Source organism: Clinocottus analis, unplaced genomic scaffold, assembly GCF_023055335.1.
Source record: "Clinocottus analis isolate CAN_PGR_092001 unplaced genomic scaffold, fCliAna1.0.p SCAF_16, whole genome shotgun sequence".
In the NCBI taxonomy this organism is placed as follows: Eukaryota; Metazoa; Chordata; class Actinopteri; order Perciformes; family Cottidae; genus Clinocottus; species Clinocottus analis.
Window position 1 is genome coordinate 13,952,621 of NW_027175887.1, and position 26,620 is coordinate 13,979,240.

Genomic DNA, 26,620 nt, shown 5'->3' on the forward strand with positions numbered 1-26,620 from the left:
AAATCTTTTATGAGCACAAGATGTAAACATGTGTAAAACAAATATATTGTGGGAAACAAATACTTATGTTATGAGAAAACACATTATTTGATAATGTTCAAATGCTCTTTGGTTTGGCAAATTCTGTATAATATGAAAATAAACTATATTATGTGAAAGATACAAGATGCAACAAGACAATCTGAGCTTTTCTTCAGCCCAGTTTCATTGTCTATAATAATATACTTACACAAATTTAAGGGTTAAGATGTTCCGACATGTGAAAACAACATATTTGTGTCTGTCAATGACTGATTTTTACTTTAATATTGACTAACATGACCTTCGGGTTTTGAACAAATATTTGTATCCACTAGTTTGATTAAATAAATTTACCGACAAACATCTCAATTCAACTTGATAAATGAGTTGTCTTTAGTCTGCCGAACTTTCAACGTTTACAGGTTACACAATAACTCAGGACATTTGAATTATTTTGTTTTTTGATGCAGAGTCTCATCATCTTATGAGAGTCATTGCCCCTGGAGCATCAGAAGGTTTTAAACAACTTCAACAACTACGATCATATCATAATGCATTATAATCTCCATTAAAAAAAAAATCACTACAATGTGACTATTAGTCAACACACAAGAGGTTGTGAAATACATTTTCACTTTACTTGGAAGCAAATATGTGAACACCTTTCTTTCTCTTCATGAACGACCTGCCTGAGATCAGACAGATTGGTAGCTAGAAATAAATAAATAAATATATATCGTCTCAAATCTGTGTATGTTAAATCGCCCCTTTTCTATTTTTGTCTATTTGTTCTAATTAATCAAAACTAAAGGAAGCACCAAAAAAAAAACAAAGTGGTACACATATTTCCAGGTGAGCTCAGTTCTGGTAAAACATAGGTGCACCTTGAAAATACCCGTCATGGCTCATTTACACAGAAGAAAGGCCGAATGTTTATCAGATAGATGACGCGAACTTATTTTGAACTCCGTCACGCTGCCAGCTGAGACCCATCATCCTTTCTTTGCTTCATCTGGAGAGTTGTTACACTTTCTCGGCCATATTTCAGCATTTCCTCTTCTTGTTTTCTCTAAACAGGAAATATCAAAGTTGCAGGTGCATTTCAGGAGCTGATTTCAACTCTTTCAAAAGAGGAAATGTCAGTTTCCTCCACGCAAGCAACTTCCTGCATTTTAAAATCAGCAAGTAACGTTCGTATCTTCTGTCTTGTGCGTGTAAAACACTTGAGACACAAAAATCCTCTGACCTCACAACAGTAGTAAGACACACAGTTACAGAAAAACATGAGGTTGTCATTTATTTAAAAAATATTTTAATGCACCATTAATAAAGGGTCCAACGCATTAATACAAGAGAAATATTGCAAATAATATTAAAATAATCATCAAATTAAAAGGAAAAACAATAAAAAATAAATGAATGGAAGGTATGTACATGTTTCCTCCTCATCGAGAGAGGAAAAGGAACGACATATTTACAGCTTGAAGTCGGTGTGTTTCTACGAGAAACAAACACCTCTACAATATTTACATGTACTTCTTTGATTTTTTTTCCTTTCATCTTTTTATCCTGTAGTAAAGAGGGTTGCTTTGTACTGAAAGGCTTTCATAGCAACAAGAATTATCTTACACAGGCTCCTGTTGGGGAGGGAACAAAAGAAGAAAATAAAAAAGTCTTCTGGTTATAAGTTCAAAATGAAAGTTAAACTTTGGACGGCCATAGCCATTTAAAAAAACAGAGACAACACAAGGGCCATCTACATGCTGCTGTCTGCAGCGCATCTATGAGCACCTCCCACCAGCGGCACCGCCAGCAGCTGGTGAGCAGGACTTTTGTTTGCATTCAGCAGATCCCTTTCTCAAGGTGAGGGATGTTTTGTTTGGGGAGGGGGGCGATCGACTCCACTGTCAAATAAAATAATGCATTCTGAAAAAGGCCCACAAAACAGAGAACAAAACTAAACCTTTGAAAAGAGCTGACCAACTCAAATAAATGTGCTTTTTAAAAACACGTGTCGCACACAGACTGACTAAGTTAAACACTGACCACACTTTTTTTTTTTTTTTTTACTAGGACCTGCGTGAGTTTGATGGTGAAAGCTTTTAAAAGCTGAAGGAAGATGAAGCCAACTGTTGAAAGAGGAAACGTCAACATGTGCTCCCGTGAAACAAAACACAAACAGGCGGAGAGATCCTAACCAACACCTAACGGGTTCTCAACACAAGACTTTCTGTTAACGCAGGTTTAACTCGGAGAAGGGACGAAAAAAAACACGCAGGCCAATTCTCTGTTGTGCTGATCCTGCAGACAAAAATTCAGCAACCGTGTAAAAATAAAACACACTTTTTAGCTACAACCTAACTGACTTATTTCACAGTGGGTTAAAAAGAAAAACAGTTCAAAAAGGACTTTGCTCTCATCCAGACGGGTCGAAGTAGATCAGGAGAGTAACGCACGGCGGAGAAATGATAGTTTTACGGAGCGGTGGATACACTGAAGCTCATTTCACTGTAAGATACTTACAGCTAATGCAACTAAATAACAATACCATTAACAACAGCAATAGTCATATTATATAACACTATGAAATGAAATAATAAAAAAAAAAAAAGCTCCAAAACTACCTTCACACTTCGAAATCTTGCATAACCGAAGACCAAATTGATTGAAGTTGTCATTTTAAAAGTGCGCCCCTTGACAAGCGCTTTTAAAAACCCTGAATTCGTCAAATATTCCTGTGCGTCTGTGTGCGGATCTGGATGGGTGGGTGGGTTAATGAGCGGGTGGATGGGTGAGCTGCAGGGTGGGATTTGACACTGGAAGAGTGAACGAGGCTGTAAGATTACGTGAGGTGACGTAGAAGTACAATACTGGTGTTCTGTTCTGGGGACTTCCTTCAAACGGGTGTTGGCATGGAAATATAAAGACCTTTCATGCCCGGAGCCTCCTGGTTGCAACAGATCCCCCTCAGATGGAGTCAATACTGCCACAGAAGAGCTAAAGCTGAAGCAGAGGCCCCCCTCAATAAACCTCTCACACACCGGCTTGTGAAAAGGCCAAGTGAATGAAAAGTGTGCATGAAAAGTGCAAGAGTGTGTGTGTGTGTCTCTGTTTCCTGGGTATTGTGAGGACGGGGATGTGGGGGAGGAATCAGAGGGAGGCTTTGTTTCGAGGTACGCTCTGAAGAGGGTGAAGCGGGCGGACGTCAGGGGGCCAGCTATCCGTTTGGCGAGTGAGGAAGAGAAGTGCGTCCGCTAGTTCAGTGTCCCACGGCAGTTCTCCGTTCCACACAGGCAAGGAATCTTGTTGTCCTCCAGAGGGAATTTGTAGTCGTAGGTGATCTCTTCGTTGACGGCGATGGCCTGCTTGGAGTAGATCACGATCTTTTTCTGGGACTCGATGGTGATCACCTTGGCGTAGCAGCTCGGCTGGAGGAACAAAGCACGAGAGGCCGATGAGCTCCAGAAAAAACATTATGTTAATGAGAATATGTGAGGCTGTAAGCTATGACCCACATTTAGCCGGGTATCAAGATGGCGGTGCTACCACCCGTCCAAAAAACATGCCACATTCTGGTGCTTGTCTGCTTTACACACAGTGTGTGTTTGTGTTTTCAAACTCGGAGAATATTTAGTAAAAAAAAAAAAATTTCACCTCATTGTTCTCCTTTAAGTTGCCAGAAGTGATGCAATGCAGCCCTGATGCGTTTTTTGTGGCGTGAGCGCGGCGCCAGACTATTTATAAAACAGACTTTTCAATGCTGCATTGTGTGTCAGCAACCACCTGACAAAGGTTATGTATTTTATGTCGAAACAAGCGCTTTGGGATGGATTTAATCCCTGTCGAAGAGGAAAAGTGGTTCATGTGGATTTAAAAAAAAATGACTGATAAATGTTTGGACAAGGAATGAACGGATATTAAAATAAACTTGAAAGTGTTTAACTTGACGACAGAATTTAGACGAGTCGTAGAATGTTGGTTTTTGCAATAAACTAAATTATATTTGATCCCTTTTTTCATTCACAATGACAGACTGTTTACATAATAAACCATTTTACTTATAGTGGAGAAATGAGCTGCAGTCGTTTATAGAAACACAGTCGGTCTAATTAGGCAATGAGCTTTTCATTCACCCAAAAGTATCAAAGCAAAGTGGACTTTGTAACGGCTACATGTCGGACTGAGGATGTTCAGACTCACAGTGCAGCAGTGGTTGATGAATCGTGCCAGGTTGCCACACTTGGTGGCATCTATAATTGTGTCGTGGTCCACTCGGAACAAGTAGCTGCTCCCGATGCCCTGCTGCGCGTACCGCTTCTCTCGATTGTCGGCCACCATCTGGACACGGACACAAACACACACACACGAACAGCAAGGAGTCTTATAAAAAAAAAAAAAGCAGCAATAGTGGACACAACTGTTAAACAATATACTGAGTTCATGGGATGTCTAGTAAATTGTGTGTGTGTGTGTGTCAGTGTGTGTCGTGTGTGTTGTGGCAGTACCTGTCTGATGTTTTGACCCACGTACTCTATGACCATCTCGTCAGCAGCAATGGGCTCCATGGCGAACAGGCCCCACTCGTGGATCCTGCTGCGGCCGAAGCGAAGCTTCTTCTTGCGGTACTGCAGAAGGACAAAACAGACTCGCTGTGACAAAGGTCTCGGTAACCACAATGATCATAAATCGGATACGAATGTTTGAGGATTTGCACATGCAATTTGTATTTAAATAGTTCGTGAGTCACTGTAGACAAAGTTAGGAAGCAGTTCACTCCAGTTTTCAGTATTTTCTTCTGCATTCCATAAAGGGCAACATGCTGAAAGCTGGTGATCTTTTCTGATACAACTTTGCATCATTGTGATAATATCATTGGACAGACGCAATAATACTGTCGGGAATACATTGACTATGGATAAGTACCTCATATAACTGCACTTCAATACACACACAAACACACACACACACACACAACAAAGTGTATTTGTAACACGAGTGAGGGGGCACATGAGACAGTCTTCACCTTAAGCTGGTTGAGTTTGAGCAGGTCGGAGTCCATAACGGCCGTGGTGCCAATGGCGGTGAGGAGGCGGCGCTGCTCTGAACGTCTTTCTGATAGGACCCGGTTGGCTCCCTGCCAGGAAACAGACAGAATAAAGTGTTACACAGGGGTCACTGACACGGTCTCGCTTTGTGGCGTGGCCAAGAACAGAAAGAGACTGAACCAGAGAAACACTTTGACCTTAATTCACAGCAGTGTGGGTGAGGTTCATTTGAAGGCAGATAAGTCTGTGAGGAAATGTTTAGTGGAAGTCTCTCTTTTTATTAAATTTAGACGCAACCACTTCATCACTGCCTAGTCTAGTGTGACACGTTAAACAACCGATAAATACAGGATGTGACGTTTAAGTTTTTATCTTATATTTTTCCTTACCAATTCCAGAAATAGGGCAAAAACAATGAGATGATCCCTCTAACGAGCACTAACCATGTTATAGAGCGTGCTTTAATATGAGTAATTAAACATTTTCCTGATGTACTTATTATCTCAATGTTACAGACTCACATTTATGTGCAGCTGTGGCACTTTGTTATTGTTGCTTTTGTGTGTATTGGAATATTCGAGGCAGCTTTACAGATGAATGCCAAGTGTATGAACAAGAACCTGACTCAAAAGGAGGAGGAGGATGGCATTGAAAGTTCAAAACAGTCACCCTGAACAGCTGTATAATTGAAAAGACAGACCACCAACATATCATATGGACCCTATCGAAGAAAACTAGAGTTTTCTTTGATGACATTTCACTTCTCCAGGAAGAACAAACCGCATCACAGAGTACGAGACAGCTGCTGTGCCGCTTTGATCAGGACATCACACAAGTTGCCTCTGTTGTCCAATTACTTTGCTTTTCTTACTTTGAGTCAGTTTTACTGTGTCTCTAAAAACAGAGGTTACATCAATACACCACAGATAACTCAAAATCGCCGTTGTGAAACCTCTTCGAGCCACAACTTGAGGCCAGAGTGGAAAACGCATTAGTGGAGAATCACATTGTTGCGTAGTAACGTAACACAACTACATGAGGGGTTTCCCTCAAAGACGCCCAACTATCAGCAGCTGCTTGCAAATGACCGTAAACTTCAAACTGTACTACTTTCCATCCTAACAACCTGGTGTCATATGGAGGGTGTAACCCAATACACTATAACTCCCAACATTATACAAGAGGAGCAGATATTTTCCTGGAGAAAACAAAAGAACTAAATGCTGAAAATAGCTAAAAGAAGTTTGAAAGGATAAAGCCATGTGTGTGAGAATGAAGTACCTAAAAGAGGAACCTGGCATACATGTGCCGACATGGTAGTGGGTTTGAGGTTTTAAAAACCACCATGGCGTGACTGGACGACATTCTTTACGTTCAAAGTGTCGATTGAGGTTTTTTGAACGTCTGCTTTTTCTATATTATAACCTCATTAACCCCCAACATTGCATTTTCGTTTCGTTATTGTAGTGCTGTTGGATTACTGCTGTACTGCCCCGTGGAGACAGATTCTGGGCTCTCTTTGATACGACGAAGACTACTTGACTACATTGTGCTTTGTGGTGATATTTGGAAAAGACGTATCACTGTTCCACAAATCTATAAACATCCTTCTCCTTTGGAAACAAACTTATTATTCCCAAACTTCCAGGTAATCTGAGCCAAACCACTGTGGGCAGATTGCAGTTAGTTGAATTCCTGACGAGTATCAAGCGTCATACAAACCATCAGCATAATAATCATATTAAGCAACTTCTAGACCTCCTGAGGTACGAAGCTAGCACCGAGAGAGACAACATCATTCTTTCCACAGCGTGGTCATCTGGACCCACGTTTGGATTTTTTCCCCCCAATCACAATCAAACTCCTCTTTCTTTCACAGCTACTGTGAAAAAATCGTATCGTATGTCCACCTATCCAGGTCAGGGATACTGTGCTAAAATAGCTGCAACATGCAGTCATTACATTACTGATGCTCTGTGTCTTTGCAACATCTTTAGTTTCTCCTCGGCACAGTGACGTGACAATGATGTACTCGGTATGAGGAAGAGCGACAGGGCGCTGAAGTGAAGACCGACGTCGCTCAAACACGGCTTCCTTCTCCTCGCTTGTGTTACGTTTTTCAACTGCGAGAATGGCAAATGAGTGCAGAGGTTGTGATGGACCAGAATGTTTATTTGGATGGAGCCTTTGATTAAAATGTCGATGCCAAAAGACACTGAATCATTCAGCTTTGGCAGTTTTTGTTGGATGTTGTTGCCAACAACAACAACAACCCAGAGAGAGAGAGAGAGGGAGACACGTGTTACTCTGCATAAAAGGGTTTCCTGCTCACTGGTACAGGACTGTGCTGGAGAAGGTGTTCGTTTGTTTTGGTCAAGGTGTAATTTCCTTCTTTGACGTTTTGAGACTTCAGTGGAGCAAAAATGTCGCTTGAGCGCAATGCACCCTGGTACATGTAGGCACAGCAAGCATTGACTTTCAAACGAGGGAACCGGAAAAAAGATTTGCTTTTTGGGTTTTGGGACTCATTCTGCAGCACTACAAACTCATGATAGATCCAGACCACGTGAACGAGAGGAAGCTTACCGAGCTGTCGACGTTCTCCACCTCCCGTATGACCTGCTCGGGCAGGTCCAGGTCCAGGTAGACGTCCTTCTCCTTGCGGCTGATGGCGTAGTAGCCCTCACTTCTGGCGCAGCCGGTCACATGCTCACGAAGCTGTCCGCCTGCGTTCTTCTTCTTTCGACGAGGGTTTGGCAAATTGGTAAGTGCAGCTCAAAGGTCAAGGGCAAAAGCAGGTAACCACACAGTGAAGAACACACACACACAAAAACATATGTTCTAGCTACTTATTGATTAAAACAAATAGAGGTTGTTTGGACGTTGGGAACTGGCTGGTTTCATTTCCAAAAGGTCATTTCACACGTTTAAAGCAGGTCAGTCCCAGAAAAAGGATATCAGTGTGGGTGACCCAGTGAGTATCGTTGAGCCAGTCGGAGCTGTGGTTGTCCGTTAGCAGCTTCTCGTACGTCTTCCTCAGCAAAGTCAAGTCTTCGCTGTCCAGACCGGAGTTCCAGATGTCGTACAGGATGGTCATCTGCTCAAACTCACTGCGGTTGTCGTACTTCTTGGCTGGCAGCTCGGGTGCGGCCGGGACGGGTTTCGGCCAGCGCTGGGATGAAGTCACCCCCGCCTCCTGCAGAAAGAGGCGCTCACTCTTCCTCAAGTCATCAGCCAGCTCGTCCTCTGTGTCGGAGCTGGTCAGCTCCCCCGACTCTAGCTCCTCCACGTCCACCTCTTCCTCAGAGTCCTGCACAGAGGAAGAGGACTGTTACTACCGAGGAACTGTGATTGAACACATTTAAGGACGAGCCCTGAGGCTGTGTGTTGACACATGCAGTTACTTTTTAAATAATTTCTCTTAGTGCCTCTTAGTTTCTAGCTTGTTTCACGTCCCGTGCACATTAAAGCCAGGGTTACGGTGCCTATTCAGGTATCTGTGAAATGATTGGACGGGCTACCAGCCTGTCTGCGCACATTGCTCGTCACCATAGTCTCCACAAGCTGCGAGTACTAATGTTTAGGTTCATAATGATCAGTTTAGGGGGGCGTGGCTTTAGAGGGAGACTTGCAGGATGAGAGGAGACAACTTGACCGCTTTCTTGCGAGATTCAGCAACTACTTTCATTGGAAAAGAGGTGGCAACACTAAGCGGGTGTTATTGGACTATAAGTCATCCAAAAGACTACATATTGTCAACTGAGCTATTCACATTTTGACAGATTTACTTAAATGCATGTATATATGCAGGGACAATACTTTTGTTTTCCTGTTATTACCAAACATTCAAATAAGTGCAATAGCGTTTCATCATCTTTTTACACAACAGATCGCAAGAAGAGTTGCTTCAGGATCGACTGACTTTCTTCAGCAAATAAAACTTATTGATCAGTCCTGAACATTTGTTTTGCGAAATGTAATTGAAAAACAACTTGCAAAACAGGAAACCTTCTACATCTTTTTTTCCCAGTGAGAAGCAAACAGCTCAATTTAGTCACGATCAACCTGGCACGCAAGAGGAAGAAGTCACTCGACAAGTATACATGCATGGACGGGTGCTGCTGACATTACACCGACTGACACATTTACTTAAAACTGACTCATCGACAGCAGGTCTGTAAAGACTCAGAGTTATTGTTGTCGAGAAGAGAACAGCTCTACCTGCTCCATTTAAAAACATCCTGTGGCAACAATACACATTGAATACAATAACCTGCTTTATATTGACCTCTAATTATATTGTAGTTCTGCAGCATGTAGATTTTATCATTGACTAAAAGCCCAACAATATAATTACATGTAGCTGGGAGATGTTGTGCATGTATGAGACACAAAAAGTAATTTCTTTACTGGTGGAAAACCTGACATCACCAAAAGATAACGTGCCATTATAACACGAAGCTGAAACTGGACCGACACAAGAGTCACGTCTCTGACGTGTCACACACATTGTGACAGATTGTTTACGGTTAAAACTCCGCAAACATTTACAGGAACTAAGCAGAAGTCTCACGCACCTCTAGTTTCCGCTTCCTTTGTTTCTTGCCCGGCTGCTCCTTCGGCTTTTGCGTGAGATGAACATCGAGGTTCTCTTTGTCTTTTCTTCTCCTCTTTTTGCTGTTGTCCTTTTCAAGTTCGAAACCTTTGCCAACCACCGTCTTCTTCTTTGACGATGGAGGGAGAGATGCAGCCTCGGAGTCACAAAGCACCCCCATTGAAGATAAGTATTCTCCTGTATCTCCTCTGGAAGGTAGCGCCTCACCGATGACCTCCTCTGGCGCTTCAAGAACTCCAGAAATAGTGTTGAGGTCGGCCGGGAGTAAGACGGAGGAGTCCTGTTTGGAGGAAGTCCTTTTGGTACCAGATGGTACTGGGAGAACAGGGTGTTTGCAGTAGTTGTGCTCCATGCGGACAATGACACCCTCTGGGCTCATAACCAGGGCCAGTGACTCTGGAGAGAAGAGAGCATCCTCCAGCTTCTGCTCCTCGGCCTCATCAGACGTCTCCGTCTCCTCAGAGTCCCCGGCGTCAGGGTCCATTTTCAGGGCTATGTCCGCCAACACGGACAGGTCGCCGGTTGAAGCGGAGGCCAGCTGCAGGAGGCTCGTCACCCCCAGCTGCTCTCTGAGTCTCAACCTCTGCTCTCTTTCTTCCTCATCCTCGTCCTCCTCTCTGAGGGAGTGACAGGACGACGCAGACAAGCTGGTCGTCCGAGGCCTGCCTCTGGACCGCTTGTTGACGGGCGGTGGAGGGGGGGCCTCCTCGAAGGCCATCCTGCACATAGAAGCGTGGTCCAGCGGCAGGTTCTGCACCGTGCGGCACACCATAACAGGAGGGACGGGAGATTTGGGCGAGTCTTTGCCCGCAGCCCGCTTTCCAGGGGACTTGACCGGGGATATCTGAGAAGAAACAAGAAGTCCCCTTTTGTGCTCATCCAAATCTTGGATTCGTCCCGATGGGGGCACGATGAGGGCATTGCCTTCTCCCGGTTTGGAGGCAAAGGGGAGCAGTCGGATGCCCTGAGTGGGACGAGCCGAGGGGGATGGGGAAGAAGTAACGGAGGAGTCTGTAGGCCTGCATGGGGAGAGCAGGGGCGAGTCACCCGCCAGTTGAAAGGGAGATGGAGATAACGGTGCCGTCGGCAGCTGCGTTCTGCTGTCGATCTCGCCTGTGGAGAATGAGACGGTCTTCCTGCGTTTCTTGAGGGGGGGAACCAGAACCACTGGGGACGAAGGACGCGGGTACGGGGGCGATGGAGGACGCTTGCTAGGTGCTGCCGTTGTATCGGCCTTGTTGTCCTTGGATTCATCTGAGAGAAAATAAGATTTTTAAAAGGACTGATGCAGCTAGTTTAGATCAATATCGTCCTTTAATGTTTAGTCTTTGTGGTATATTTTTGCATTTAATAATGATGTTGATGAGGACTAACCTGTTTTGACCTCTGCCTTTGAAACAGCAGCTGCACTATTTTCCCTGAGAAAAACAGAAGAAAACATTGACGTTAGCAATAATGACACAAAGAAAAGTTGACTTGGTTCCTAACTTATGAGCAAAGACATTAGCAAACACCCCAAAACGTCATACCTGGCATCTTTCTCAGTTGTGCTGTCCACGGTCGACTCATCCATGGTGTCTGGCCCGTCACTCCCAGCCCTGTCACCTTCCTCGTCATCTTCATCTTCAGAGGAAGATGAAGATGAGGATGCTGAGGAGGAAGAGCCCTCAGAGGACGAAGAGAGGCTCTCATCATCACTATCGACACTAAGGGCATCATCTAAAAAAAGGGAAAAAGATATTTGGTATTATTACTGCCTTAACTCAGAGTAAAGCTAATAAATACAGACATAGTAATAAAATTATGGGTTGAGATTTACCATCAGACTCCTTTTCACTTTCATCCTCCTATAAATAAAAAAAAAGGTCGTAGTTAAAACAATAAATGATCACAGTGAAATGCTGCCATCTAGCAATCAATATGAGTGAGGCCACAAATCTGAGCAAACACAAAACAAATGAAATATCCAACTATTTTTATAACCTTCATATATATAAATGTTACGATTTTAATAAATACATTGGATATGAATTGGTTTTGCCAAAAGGACTCATTTAGTTCTTAACTTTAGGTTGCATCTTGTTGTTTGCTCTATAATAAAAAGGCCATAAAACAAGAACAAAAACGCACCTTTTCAGTCGAGGAGCCCTCAGACGTTTCCTCTCCCTCACTGCCGAGCTCCCAAGGTTTACGATTTCTTGGCTTCTTTTTCCTCCTCTTGTTGTCCCTTTCAGCTCCGTGCCTGTTGGCCTCTGGCATTCTGCCCTCAGCAGCTGGAAACGAGACATCAAGTTTAAGAGTTGTACACAGCAGGCCTATAAATGCAACCATTGTGGGTAAAATCATCAACAAACCATCGTCATCTTCGTCTGGTGGGGTTGAGGGTCGCGGCCGTTTCATGTCGCCCTCTTCAAGCTCCTGAGGTTCTTTTCTCTTCACCTGGACAAGCGGACGCCAACGGAACGTTTTAGACATAAATGACAAACAGCCAAGGATGGACTTTAACTCTGGTTGTGGTATTTTGTGACAGTACTTTGGTACAATGAGCTTATTCTAGAAGCTTTTCCATATTTCTGTACGTCACAAAAATCAGCATGTCTATGTTTATAATAGAGGCGACATTGGCCCATTCAGATTTTTTCCAAGTCTGACCAGTGGATTTCTATTTGGATGATTCTGATTGCCTTTTTAACTGTAATGTTTTAATGAATGTTCTTAATCATTTTTAAATCTTTTTTTCTTTTGCATTACATTTTGATGCTTTTAGTGGTTTTATGTGAAGCACTTTGAATTGCCTTGTGGTTGAAATGTGCGATACAAATCATCTTGCCTAACCTTCTAAGAACTATAATTGACAGCATACACAACCGTTTCTTTCAAAGAAAACTGAAATTGTATTGTATTTATATGTTTATAATAAAACCCTGACAATTAAATAACGTATGTACATTTTCTCTCAAAGACTTTATCTCACTGAGACAAATATGTTTTGACCGTGGTTGATCGATCAGTGATGCAGTTTACTGTTCGTATGTAGTCCGAGGTGTAGACAGATCTTGTATTTTATCCAATCACAGTGTCCTGCGGCAGTCTGGTGCTTTTACCTTGAAGGAAGGCAGTCGTAGCGCTCCTCGAAGAGACAATCCCTCCATGCCACCGCTCTTTGCCCAATCCACAAGAGCCGTGAGAGGCTCCCGAGGACGGCTGACCTTTTCTTCTTTTTTCTCATCGTCCCGTAAGGCAGACACCCCTCTGACCATTGTCTGGAACGGCTGGGAGGAGGAAAACATTTGTATTCATTCCTCTTTTCGGTATAACACCGTTTCCTGATCAATGTCGTAAGCAGCATTGTCTTGCTACTGAGACCAAGGAAGACAAATTCAAACCGTTATCAAAGGGTAAAGGTAATGTCAGCTTTGGAAAGCAACACATCCCTTTGCTTGTTAAAAGGCAGTGAGGAAGGATTATCTTGTTGTTTGTGGCAACAATGCCTTTAAGGTAAAGTGAAAATATTGATGGAATGTTTTTAATCTGAACATAGAATCAGCTTTAGGCAAAGGCCTTTAGTCAGAGTTTAATGAAACAACCTCTCAACTTTAATTAGCGCCTTGACCCTGCCTTGGAGGGACAACCACAATACATTGTGTTGCTGGCATGGAGCCAACATGTTTTTTAAAAAATAAGTAAAGGATGCAGTATTTCTTACCGTCACACAGAAAACAAAAAGCTGTTGCGATTGGTTTTTCCCTTACCTTGGCCTTGGTCTCTTTCCTCTCCCACCACTCGTCGAAAGTCGCAAAGGCAACGTTCTCCACCATTTTGCGGTTCAGGTCCCTCTGCATGATGTTCTTCATTTCCTGGATCAGAGTGCCCAGAACCATCTGCACTGTGGCTTCATGCGGATTCTCAGCCAACATGGGCATCTCCTCCCCTGGAGCCCTGTACTCGTCTCCCTCCCCAGGCAGCATGGTGTCATAGCCAGGGGGGGGCATGTAAGCGGGGTAGTGTGGCTGTATGACATGTGGCGGCCAGCCAGTGTGAGGAGGCGGGATGCCGTGGTGTTGTAGGGGTGGTATCTGAGTACTGTGTGGGTCAGGGTAGGCGTAGGACATGTGGTGGGGCATGTAGCAGTGGTCCTGGTCGTAGGGCGCCCCCGCCCCACTCCCCTCTTGGTCCATGTAGGGGTGGTGTGTGTGTGGTGGGGGCATTGAGTGGAGATGGTAGGAGGTGTAGTCTGCGGTGGCTGCCTCGCCCGGACCGGGGCTTTCGTTGGCCGACGACAAGCGCAGCTGGTGGAGGCGACTTAGCATGTGGGTCTGCATTTGGAAAGACATGGGAGCTCCACCGCTGTACTGGTTCATCAGCTCCATGGACGTGGCATAGTCATACATGTGGTGGGGCATGGGAGGATACTCGGGGTGCAGCTCCATGTGGGGCAGGGGAGGGATCCCGGGAGGAGGCGGGGGCTGGAGGGAGTAACCAGGGGGAGGCGGAGGAGGCAAATGAGGAGGGTAGGAAGGTATGGGAGGGTGCATGGAGGTGCCAAAGTGCTGTGCAGAGTCAGAGATGGGTGGGGACGAAGATGAGGGGTCCGTTGTTTGCGAAGGCATGGCCGCCTGGGATGAAGAGGGTGAAGAACCTGAGGTGAGCGAGGGCTGGTGGGTGGTCACCGTTGTTATGGTTGTCTCCTCATCATCCTCGTCTGAGATCTCCATGTCTTCCCCTGAGGAGTGGGGGGAGGACTAAAAGAAAACAGAGTTTATCGCGATAAGTGGGCAAAGTTTTTCACCACCATTAACAGTGATGAGAGAGGCTGCATAGACAACTCAAAGGCACAGACTCAGGAAGTGTACTGTGGATAGATGAAGCCGGTAACCACAGAAACCAACAACACAGTCTAATGTGTGCTCAGGAGATTAACCATTCTTATTTCTGTGTACTGAAGTTATTTCTTCTATCCTTCAGGAAATGCAAAAGAGCAAAATGGCTTTCTCTAGAGTCAGTGTTATGTTGGTCTGTTCTGAGCTACTGTAGAAACATGACATGGCGTCTAAAGAGTATAAAGGGCTCAATCGAAGCTATCAAAAACACAATGAGTCTTAGTTTCAGGTGAAAACAGTTCTAATTAATAAATTATAGTTCTGCTAATAGATCCCCAAAAATGCTGCACCCATGACATTTAAAATACACAAAACATTTTACCACAACAAGCTGCTCACCATATCTAATGTTACAAAATAAGACGCCTTAATGCTGCTTCAACATGAGCATTGTTCAGCACCGCTTTATAACGAATTGAGAACTAAGAGCGTACATTTTTCAGAACAAAATGCAACAGTCCGTCCTGCTGATCTTACCTGACTCTGTCCGTTGTACGGTGGTGTGTGTGCTCCTGTCCTGCTCTGTGCATCAGCAGATCCAGCTTGTGAAGATTCCTCTAGCAAAGCTCCGGTACCATCAACAACCTGGGGCTGGGGTTCCTTTGGGGAAGAGTAGGAGGAAGAGGATGGTACGGTCCCTGTATGAACAGTGGGACTCTTCCTTCCATCTCCCCCCTTTCCCCGTTTCCTTCCTCTGTCCCCTTTCCTTCTGTAGTCCTTCTCCCCATTGTCTCCCACCTGACTACCAGTTGTGTGCTCCCCTGTTGCGTCACTTGACACTCCTCTTCGCTCACCTCCATCCCCACGTACACCCTTCTGCTTCTCCTCCTTCCCATCTTCCTCGTCTTCCTCATCAGAAGCAAGGAAAGAGAACTTGGCCTTTTGTTCCTTTAGGAGCATCTCAATACGAGAGTCGAGGCTGCTGCTGTGGTAGACGAACGGTAAACTCTCATTGGTAGAGTCTGGCTCCGGGGAAGACGAGTCTCGTTGAGGGGGCGGTGGGGAGCTGGACGAGGAGGGAAGATGGTGGGGGAGGGAGGTAGAGGAAGGGGAGGTAGAGGAGGAAGCAATGGAAGGGAGCGGCGGGGAGGAAGGCGGCGGCGGCGTCTTCGGCGGCACGGGCGGGGTGCTGGGTCGACGCTTGGGCTTCGTCCACTGCTCTTCGCGGGCCGGACTATCCTGGTTGAAGTCCAGTGTTCCGAGAGTCTCAGCTACAGCCGCAGCGATGACTGAAGCTGGCGGTAGGGGCGGAGGCGGTGGGGGAGGTGGAGGCAGGGCACTGTGGTGACCGGCGTGGTAGTCTTTGTCAGCACCTACCGGAGGCAGAGGACCCCTCTCTGCGAGACTTGTGGCCCCTAGACGAGCGGAAGCATCTAATCCCTGAGGGGGGGCTGGGGCCGGCTCTTTGGAGGAGGAAAATGCGGGGTAAGAGGAGGGCGGAGGAGACATGCTGTTCGAGGAAGAGCGGTAGGAGTTAGAATTGTATCTGGGGTCAGAGCTGTTGGAGTAGTCACTGTCCCTGTCTCTATCTCGGTCTCTGTCTCGATCTCTGTCCGGGTCGTGGCTGCTCCTCCTGCGGCTGCTGCCATGGTGGTTGTGAGAATGGTGGTGGTTGCGGTGTCTCTGTTGGCCGTGGTCCCCCGATCGGGCGCCCAGGCTGTCTCGCCGGTACCCCCTCTCCTCCCTGCGATCTGAGTGGTGATGGGAGTGGTGGGAATGGTACTTTGTGGAAGAGTTTGTGTCTTGCTGGTGGTGGTACGATGATCTTCTGGAGCCGATCCCTGCCGCCCCGTAGCGCCCCCCTGAGTCTCTGTCGCGGTTGCGGTCCCTTTCTGACATTGGGGGCGGGTCATATTGGGCGGCAAGAGGTGGCGGAGGCATCGCGGAGTGGTGCGCCATGTGTGGCCCGGGCCCGCCAACATTAGGGTATGGGGGGTAGCAGGGCGGCTCATTGGGACGGAAAGATGCATTCGGGGGGTACATGGGGCGACCTCGGTGATACACTGAAGGTTCCTGTGCATCCTCCGAGTAGCGAGACACTTTGTATCCTCCGACAGTAGAAGAGACTGCAGAGGACGAAGAGGAGGAAGGTAGCATGTCCTGGGGAGGGTAGCCGCTGCCCAAAGTGCCAGTGTTGTAGCCAGTATTCCTGAAAAACACAAATGAAGCATTTTAAAACTTGTGTACCGAATCATGACTGATATTCACAAACTCTGTGCCACTCTTCTATTGATTCCAGTTGTGCTGACTGATCAAAAGCACAAATTTACTCACCTAATGTTCCTTTAGCAAGTTATGTTCACCCAAAAGTGATTCTGTATGTCATACTAGTACAGTAAAAATATTCTTTATGAAATGGTTGCAAACGTTAATGTAAGGTAAAAATTGTATGTAAAACTCCAACCGACCTGCTGCCAGTGAATCCCGGTTCTTGTGAAAAAGTAGTCCCAGATCTGGAGCTATAAGGTGTTCCACCGCCTCCCTGAGAGGAAGCAGAGGAGCCTGGTGTAAAGGGGCCTGCAATGGAGGAGGGGGGTGTGTCCAGACGCTGATCACTGAATCCAGTATCCCCGGAGCAAGGGGTGGTTCCTCCAGATGTGAGGGCTTGGACCCCTGCAGCTAAAACCGCAATATCACTGGAGAGCCTCCGCCTGGTTTCTGTTGACTGTGCAGAAAAAGGAAATATATGTATGATCAAGATATCAACCTTAGATTGTCCTTGAGTAAGTAAATTGGCAATTTTGCTGGATCAATACCGTGTCAGGCTGTGGTTGTGGCTGCGGCTGTGTTGGGGCCGGAGGCTGGGGCCTTTCTGTCAAAGCCTTGCCTCCCAGGGGCACAGTCTGAGGAGTGTAGGACCCGTTTACTATCAGGTCATAATACTTCTGCCTCTGCTGGCCTGGAGAGATAAACAAAAGCCACAGAAAAAACAAACACATATCTGTTAAATGAACTCCCCACAGACATAAATGGCATCTACTTCTGATGAAGTCTTCATGAAAAACTTCAATAGGTTTAACCGGCTCCACCAAGAGCCAGTTAATGTATCTAATGTATCTGCTTGACAGATTTTTGTTCATGTTTTTGGAAACTTTTGCATAGGCAGAAGTGATTCAATGTGCAAGAGACAAATTGTTGTTCTTTTTTCCCCCACTGGCTGATTTTACAAATGTAACACGTGTTTGTGTCTTTATGGACACAAACACAGCAATAAACTAAAATCTAAAAAAAAATATTTGTCACAATTATTTGTTATTAATTGTCTGAATCATGACAGTAATAAATAACAACCAGCTCATACTTTAAAGACACCTCAGATGAAGGCTTTTAGCGTACCTTTTATATCCAGCTGAGCTTGAATGATGTTTCCCATGACCGAAGTGTTGTGCAGTTGTTTGACTGTGTCCTTGGCGCCTCTGGTGCTGGTAAACAACACCCTGGCCAGGCCCAAGTGCTTCCTGGTCTTTGGGTGAAACAGGATCTCCATCTCCTCCACCTCACCAAACTTGGCACACATTTCTGCCAAGAAGGGCTCCTTGATATTGTCATTGAGTCTGGCAAAGGTCACCTCCTTGAGTGGTATGGGACCCACATAGAACTCATCAAGCTGTGAAGAAAATAACACAAAAATCAGGGAAAGAACCTACAGAAGCGGCAAGGATGTGTGAAATTAATATTAACCAGCTGTTCTCACCTTCAACTTCGGCACTGGCAGGGACAGTTCTGCATACCTGGACCACAGTCTCCGGGGTCTAGGGTCCCGCAATTCACCCACGGGAGGAAATCCAGAGTCCTGGGAAAATTAAGATTAGATTCATCCCTGCGGCAATCAAACTTTACAACGACCCTAACTTGCACCGAAAGACACAAAGCAGAGACACAAGGTTTGGGTTGCACCATCAACCTGTTAATAATTTCAGAACCCTCATCATTAACTTTGTGGCACGTTTACATATTAAATTGCACCTTACTGTTATATTTGCAACACTTACTGAATATAGACAGTTTTCATTTCTGACATTACATGCTTTTGGTTTTGTACCTTGTTGATGCTTTCTGTCGTTTATATTTTGTTTATTTGCACTCACCACTTTGTATTTACTTTGCTGCACAACAATTTCCCTCTCTCAGAGTTGTATTACATCTTGAATCACACAGGTAGCAGTACAAATATATAATTGTAGGCACACACGCACACATTACAGAGAATAAAAATATGGCAATGAACTCACTGGCACACTGAAATGCACTCCATCGTATCTGTAGATCTTCTGTGCGACCCTCCTTGTGGCTGGGTCCTGGACGAGTTTGTAGCTCTCCCACTGCAGACTGACAGCTTTTTGTGAATCTGCCCCACCGTCTGGATCCATCCTACAGCTGAGTGTCAGAGGACATCCATGAGTTCACACAATGCAGCAGCTACTGTTTTTTTTTTTTTTTTTGTGGGGAGGGAGATGGGGTCAACCCAAGACCATCACCACCACTATGACGAGCGAGACGTGCTGATGAGAAATGCTGCAGTAATTACAGCTAAAGTATGTTAGTCCGTTGGCAGCGGGTTCACTGTCACAGAGGAGCTGCGTCACATCAGTTAGCAGAACACCAACTTTTCCTGAGCACTGTCTGCTTAATAGCTATATTCTAGCAGGAGCACAAAAGAAACACAGCAGGCGGGTTAATAATCAAGACTAAGATGCTGCGTGCTGTCAAAACAATGACCCGCGTTACGTCACTGACCAGTTAGTTCAGTTAGCAACACGCTAGCTACACAGACAAAATGCAAAGAAACTATGTTTTCCGACGTCGGAGCGCAGATCGCATTGAACGCGCAAAAAATCGGGTGACTAACTTTTCCGTACGAGCAACATAATCGGCAGCTCCCGCGTTAGATCACGTTGCCCAATGTTAAACTACTTGTGCCTTCTCGCTTTAGCAAGTTATCGCAGCCGTTGGCTAATGCTAACTAGCAACCAAGTTAGGAGGCAAACTCTGCTCGTGTTGCCCCTCCTCCGCCCTCAACGGTAAGATTTAATATGTGGAAATCTAGTCATGCACCGGTTTTAGAGGCTCTACTGACTTGTTTTGAACTCCGGTCCGCCTAAATTCAGACCCCACCTCTTCGGTAGCTACTGCCCGCTCATCCGAAAGTAGCAGCCCGCCGCTACAGAGTAGGCAGCTACATCCAGGCCCGGGAGACGAACAAGAAAAACACTGAGACCCGAACAGAAAAGGGACGTCTCCGATCTGGCGCGAAAGCAAAACCGACGAGCTAAAACGATGCCGCTATCCTTCCGGTACTTAGTCCAAACAACAAAACGCATTTCCGACCGGAGAAGCCATTGTTTTCGCTCTAAAATCCCTATATTGTGGAGTGAGCGGCCATCGCGTAACCAACCTGAAAGCCTCGCCTGTTCTCCATCAGTGTATGCGAATGCAGCCTTCGATTCTTGACCAGCACTTTCGGCAACCGCGGTTAGTCGATACATAAAATAAAAACAAAGTCACAAAATGGACTTAAAGTATAAAAATGATTAACATCATGAATATTTTGTATTAATAAACTTCTTCATGTTAGGAATTAACTTTTTTTTTACAGTTAGAAAAATATATCTGAATCTGCGGATAGCAACCCAAGTCCACGGAAGTCGCCCCCTATCGGTTGACTAATGGCATTAGTGACAACTCAGCAAACTAATTTGACTTTAAGTATCAAAATTAAAAGTACTCATTAAGCAGCTCAATTTTGTAAACAAACACACACACACACACACATATATATATATATATATATATATATATATATATATATATATATATATATATATATATATATATATATACATATATATATATACATATATATATACATATATATATATACATATATATATACATATATATATATATATACATATATATGCATATATATATACATATATATATATATATATACATACATATATATACACACACATATATATATATACATACATATATATATATATAAATACACACACATATATATATATATATATATATATATATATATATATATATATATATATATATATATACACACACACACATTTCCTAAATTATTACTCGGATAATTTGTTGTATATAATGAGTTTTGTTGTATCCATTGAGTACTTTCATTCCGAGATTTGTTTTATGTAACCTTGCTTGCTACGAACAAATTTCGCTTTGGGGATGAATAAAGTATACACTATCTATCGAATTATTAGTGATGCATTGATCAAGGACAGAATTTACAAACTATAGCAAGCCATTTAAACCTTATCCCATTCAGCACCCTGCACATTGTTTTAAGAGTGTTCTGTTCATTCAATTCTTTGGTCATTTTTGACACTAAACGCATGTTTTATATGATTGCATTGCATTTTGCAATAGTAAAGACAAAAAAAAAAACTTCAAAAGATTCTTGTGGTTTCATATTACCCCAAGATCATGTTATAGAACCCAGCCTTACATCTGGCTAAATGCAGTAATTGTATCCATTTTAGTTCATCAACCACACTGATGTAACCAAATCTAGTGGGGAGACTGCTTACGCAATCTTAAAGTTAAATTTAGCACAAAGCCTCACCCATTCTGGTCCCTGCTACAGACCCTCACTCTATTAAGAGAAGGTCTGTAAATCAGTTTCTATGTAATGAGTTTCATCAATGGCCTTGTAAATCAAATCCAACACAGAAAAACAGAGACAGCTTTCCAACAGACTCCAGTGCATTTTATTATGTTTGCTCAGATAACCATTAGAAACAGCCTGCAAGAAACCAGCCTCAGATATAAATTAAAATTTGATACTATCTTTTAAGATTATATTAATGCTCATAAATTTCCAATGAAACCACAGTGATGCATTTTAAAAACGTGGCTTAAAACCACCAAATAGTGTGTTCTTTCTCAGCAGATGAAGCTTAAATAGCTCACCGAAATACATAGCTTTCAAACAGAGTGCCAAATAATTTGGAGAAAACAGATGGACAGAAAAACAATAAAAAAATGTTGTGATATGGTGGAAAAAGGTCCCTCCCACTTGACATTGACAGTTCAATCTCTTCTCATTTGGGTTTGGCCACACCAAATGGAGCAGGTGGGGACAGAAACAGCAGAGATTGACACACCGGGGCACAGGATGTCTGTTGCGAGCGACTGTGAGCCAGAGCTGCGGACTGCGGCGAGCTGAGCATCTCCTTGTGTGCTTGTATTTTCTGTGGTGGTCTCTCACATGGCTTTCACTTTAATCTGCTTCATCTTCATCTGCTTCTTCTCAATCTTCTTCTGATCACGTCTCTGGGCCGCTTCCTGAAAAAAAAAAAAAAAAAAAGAATTTAAATAAGTAAATATATATATAAATATATATATATAAAAAAGTGCAAGAATCATAAAAGTACGTTAACTTCAGCAAATAAACTGCTTCAAACACTGCATATAGAAACACAGAAGACATCAATAATCATCTTGTTTAAAAACTCTCAGCAAGAAAGAGAATAAGCAGATTTTGTGCGTGCATTTCTGACCTCCAGACGACGTTGTCTCTCAGGGTCCTCTTCACTCATGATCCTCTCTTTCTCGGCTCTCTTCTTCTCCTCCCGGCGCGTCTGTGCTGCCTCCTGCCGCTGAGCGTGAGTCTGCTTCAGGAAGTTCTCCTCCACACGGGCCCGGTTCCTGTCAGCTTTCATTTTGCCCTGCGTATGGTGGGAGGATAAAAAGGTACATCAAATAAGAGCGTGGTCATTTGGCTGCAATATGAGAAACCCAAAGCGCTAGAATCCTGCTGACCTCTCGGTTGAGACGGAGCTTCTTGACTTTATCGATGCTGTAGATCACCATGTTCATGAGGGGGAGCAGAGAGTCCATGTCTTTGGGAGAAGTGTTGCCCATGCCAGGCACTACCCACACACAAAAAAGGAGAAAAAAGTACATTAAACCTTAACATTAAATGATAAGACTATGAGCGACAGTGAAGATAGAAGAGACTAAATGCTCACCATTAAACGTAAACAACAGCGTTTTCTTGGTCTCAGGCAGCTTTAAAGGCTGACCATCCCTGAAAATAACCACATGGGAACTTTAAGTATGACAAAGAAAATATCTAAAAAAGATAAATAACTTAAATGTCAGAGACTCAAAAGACAAAAATTACATAAATACTTACTCTTGCATAACTTTTGGACCAGAAAATTGGTCCGAGAAATGGATGGACTCGATCTTTTCAGCATGATTGGTGATATAATGCACCATCTAAAAAGCCCCAAAACAGATGCAGACACCCTGTTATAATAACCCTGTTGAATTCTGAAACCTAATACTGTGTGTGAGAAAGGCTCTGAGAGACATTACCTTGTTGTCCATCACCCCATCTGTGACTTCGCCCATCTCACTTAGAATAGACAGAGAGTCAGGGAGCCCAAACTTGGCTCCGGACTTAGGCTTGTCACCGCAGAACTCACTCTGTGGAAAAAGACCATTGTTTTTATGGGGTAACACTGAACACAGATTACAAATAAACCAGTTGTCTGTCGTAACAATAGTACTGTATAATAAGCACAGCTTTATAACGCATTGTTTGATGTGCACAAGTTGTGGAGTATATTTACCAAGTCCTGCATCTCCTTCTGGAGCTTGGCCATCGCCTTCTTGGTGCCAACAGCAAACACAAAAGTGTCCATGTCGTCTTCATTTAGAGTCACTTTGATTTGCTACAAACAGAGAGACACTCTTTGTGAGACAATGACTACTTATAGAAGCAGTCCAGTGCATCTAGATTTTGTGTTTTACTTCACAGGCTTGTATTGAGTTGCTATCTGACGGACACATACCACTTGATCACAGACAGGCCTCATCATCCTGGCCAGAACGTTGAGCAGGTCTTGCCTTTTCAGAAACTGGATTAGACCACAAGGAAAGAGCATTACATGACGGTATATTCAACACAAATCAGTCCTATAGATAAAATCGACTCCTCCTACCTTGAGTTGGATCAGCATGCCTTCACAGCACACACGTCCGGAGCACCACAGATTGTAGATGTGCTCATTTTCCTGATTCAGCTTCCCAGTGCTCACTGCGTCTTTACTGGTGCCGTCATCACCTGCACATAGCAATTAACACAAGCTCTGCTTCATACCGACTGTCAACATGTCATCCGTTGCTTACTTACACACACAGACACGTGTTGTATACTGAAGACAACTCACCAACTAGTGAAAAGTTGCTCTCTAGAAGCTCCCTGTGTGAGTTGAACCAGGTCTGAGCAAGGCGACTGTTCTTGTTCTTGCCAATGAGGTAGTTCATGATGTAGGCCAAGAGGCCGGTGACCATCAAGATTTCCATGTAGTAACTCTCCCAGCTGTTCTGCAGATGTGCAGGAACCTGCAGAGAAAAATGTGTTGATTGGTATTGAAGCTCGACCAAAGCTGTATTTTATTCCTAGGCCAATATCTTATTGTTTTGAACGTTATCAGAACTGCACTAAAGCCCCAGGAAGTGGTGAAGTCAGCTGTAAAGCTTACAGTGGGAGCCGTGAGCCACCTTCAACCTGGGCCTTTCCAAGACGACCTACTGCCGCAGTGCCTCACTAAAATTTCAGTGCTGCCGTTGTTACGTTTATTGACAAGGGTTTATGTAAATTGCACAATAATGACAACAACGTATGTTTGCAGGCAGCAGGAACCATGTGCACTTTTTTTAGAGCCTCAGCAGATCATAATAAGATAAAGACAGAGTGTGAAACTGGTCTCTGAGAAGATTTTAGCAATAAGCCCAGCTTACTGTGTGGATTATGAGAGGGTCCTTCATGGAGTGGCCCGCCTTCTCCATGTCTCCAATCCCCTCAAACTCCTCCTGGTCATATTTACTGTACATGTCTTGATCCTAAAGAAAACAGAGTTCATAAGCTACAGCGTAAATTAATAAAATACATTATTATTCATTATGAAAAATATGCTCAAACTGTTTATTGTAATCAGTAATACAAGGCAATGTACCTGAGTCTCGGAGTCCTCAAAGCCATCCAGGCCATCCTCCAGCTCCACGGTGGCTTCATCTTCATCTTCATCCTCTTCCAGCTGCGAGGCCGGTGATGCGCGAGGCGGAGGGGCAGTTTCCGCCTCAGCTGCTGGATCTTCGTTCATGTCCTCGAACTCAGCGAAGTCATTGTCATCAAAGTCTGCAAGGTCCTCGCCATCATCAAAGTCATCGTTGTAGCGTCCCCTGGAGACGGGAAGGGCTAGGAGGAGCAACAGTGCTGGAATCAAGAAGAGATGCGGACAACGCATGGTGGGACCTGCACAAAAGTGGAAGAGCAGAGCGAAAGAGTTGATGCAACAGGCAGGAAAACATGACAATAAGGGTGTTGGAAAAATAGATAGGGAAGGACAAATGGAATGGTTTTACATGCCTGATACAAATACTAAACAACAGGCAAGAAAATCTGTCACTGACTCCATTCTGCAAGCTGCTTGTGTATCAGTGTGTAAATGAGGCTACTTGGAAGAATTACATGCCATAAATAAAAAGGAGCCGATAGTGTCAACCTGCCAGGCCAGAGCTATTTAACACAATAGCCCAAACTGAGGCCTCTGGCAATAAGTTACCACTGTGACAAGAGTCCAGGGTTTAACTTGAGAGACCAAACCACAACGAGCATTTATGTGACAAACCCAAAAGAGCCCCCTCCGGACTGAGATTGATGAGAAAACGACTGAGAAAAAGGTTCAAGTGTTAATTTAGCTTTAGTCCCTGATTAACGTTAAGTCACTTAGCCTTTGCGAGAGAAAAAGGATATAAAGCTATAGTACATTGGTATGTCAAGATTAGACATTATTCATGACACACTGAGGCACAACGTCAAGGCTCAACCAGGTTAGACGTGAGGAGTTGGTCGAGTTGGGGGTTGAATCCGTCGCCAGCCAGCGAACTTTAGCCAGAAACACATCGTCAGCTTTGCTAACAGGCTAAAGTAAAGTGATGTGTGTGACTTTTTTTGGTGGCGTTCAAGTCAATGTGAACGATGTGACCTAATCCAGCGTTGGTGACACATAGGATGAAGACACAAACCGTTAATGAAACCCGCCCCATCCCCCAAGCTCTCACTCATTAGCGGTTAGCAAATCTGGCATTAGCATGCTAACGGGGGCTAACTAGCATGACAGCTTGTTGCTAGCGACCAACTGAACATAGAGCAGTCTTGTTCTCTTCAACGCGACTCGAGAAATTTGTCTCGCTTGAACAAAACCAGTGAACAAAACCACCGAAAAAGCGTACCTGGAGAATTACTGAGACAATAAACGCAGCGCTGGCTCGAGTAGCTTGAACTGTCCTTGTAGTTGTTTCCCGTCACGCCTGAAGCTGGAGAGTACTCGACATAGGACCAACCTTTCAAAGCAAAAGTATCGCGGTAGGATATATCAATTACCCCCTTCAACACCATGGAACCCACGTGACAGCCTCGCATGTGTAGTATTCTGGTTTTATTTTGAAATATTACTACCGGAAGTTGTCATAAGCTGTTGAACGCTCGCGTTTTTATTACTTCAGCGCTCTACACAACTGCGTCTGTTTCAGAAGTTTTACCCATTTGTATTACAGTCTATAGTACTACTATCATATTACATATATAGTGAAATAGCCTACAAAACATGTTCTTACGCTCTGGATTCTCATTTTGTGTGAATTCATGTCCGAGTAATACACATCACTCACTTTTACATGGACCGTGTTTTTATCTGGATCTGGTCCTGCCCAACATCTACTGCTATTATTATTATTTATTTATTATTATTTTCATTGCAATTAGTATTGCCATTACCATTACTGCTTGTATCCTCATTTGTATTATACTATCTACACTGTTGCTGTTATATATAACTTTTTAGCCATGCCTATTACTATGGAAGATATATATATATATATATATATATATATATATATATATATATATATATATATATATATATATATATATATATATATATATAATTTGAACAGTATACAGTTTATAAATAAATAAAAACCGTTTGAGTTGATCATTA

At 43.9% G+C, this 26,620-nt stretch overlaps 2 protein-coding genes across 3 annotated transcripts; both read right to left on the reverse strand.

Moving 5' to 3' along the window:
• Positions 1–1,316: 1,316 nt before the first annotated feature.
• Positions 1,317–19,975, reverse strand: setd1a (SET domain containing 1A, histone lysine methyltransferase). 2 transcript variants are annotated; one of them, XM_068578346.1, is made up of 21 exons: positions 19,957–19,975; positions 18,794–18,938; positions 18,256–18,354; positions 17,898–18,168; positions 17,318–17,460; positions 16,970–17,226; positions 15,039–16,710; positions 13,434–14,423; positions 12,786–12,953; positions 12,036–12,120; positions 11,812–11,954; positions 11,501–11,528; positions 11,211–11,400; positions 11,056–11,099; positions 9,644–10,935; positions 8,025–8,376; positions 7,653–7,834; positions 5,045–5,155; positions 4,527–4,646; positions 4,222–4,359; positions 1,317–3,449 (listed from the first exon to the last, which is right to left on the reverse strand). In XM_068578346.1, the coding sequence occupies exons 2-21, from the start codon at positions 18,929–18,931 to the stop codon at positions 3,276–3,278; spliced, it is 6,597 nt and encodes a 2,198-aa protein (XP_068434447.1). In that variant the 5' UTR covers positions 18,932–18,938; positions 19,957–19,975; the 3' UTR covers positions 1,317–3,275. The 2 variants fall into 2 exon arrangements, with proteins under 2 accessions (XP_068434447.1, XP_068434449.1); XM_068578348.1 differs by lacking the exon at positions 19,957–19,975 and adding an exon at positions 19,677–19,876.
• Positions 19,976–21,305: 1,330 nt separating this feature from the next.
• ccdc47 (coiled-coil domain containing 47) lies at positions 21,306–26,028 on the reverse strand. The gene is made up of 13 exons (XM_068578745.1): positions 25,854–26,028; positions 24,575–24,873; positions 24,360–24,461; positions 23,786–23,960; positions 23,558–23,679; positions 23,408–23,473; positions 23,186–23,287; positions 22,929–23,039; positions 22,744–22,829; positions 22,577–22,635; positions 22,368–22,477; positions 22,106–22,273; positions 21,306–21,890 (listed from the first exon to the last, which is right to left on the reverse strand). The coding sequence occupies exons 1-13, from the start codon at positions 26,017–26,019 to the stop codon at positions 21,810–21,812; spliced, it is 1,647 nt and encodes a 548-aa protein (XP_068434846.1). The 5' UTR covers positions 26,020–26,028; the 3' UTR covers positions 21,306–21,809.
• Positions 26,029–26,620: the final 592 nt, after the last annotated feature.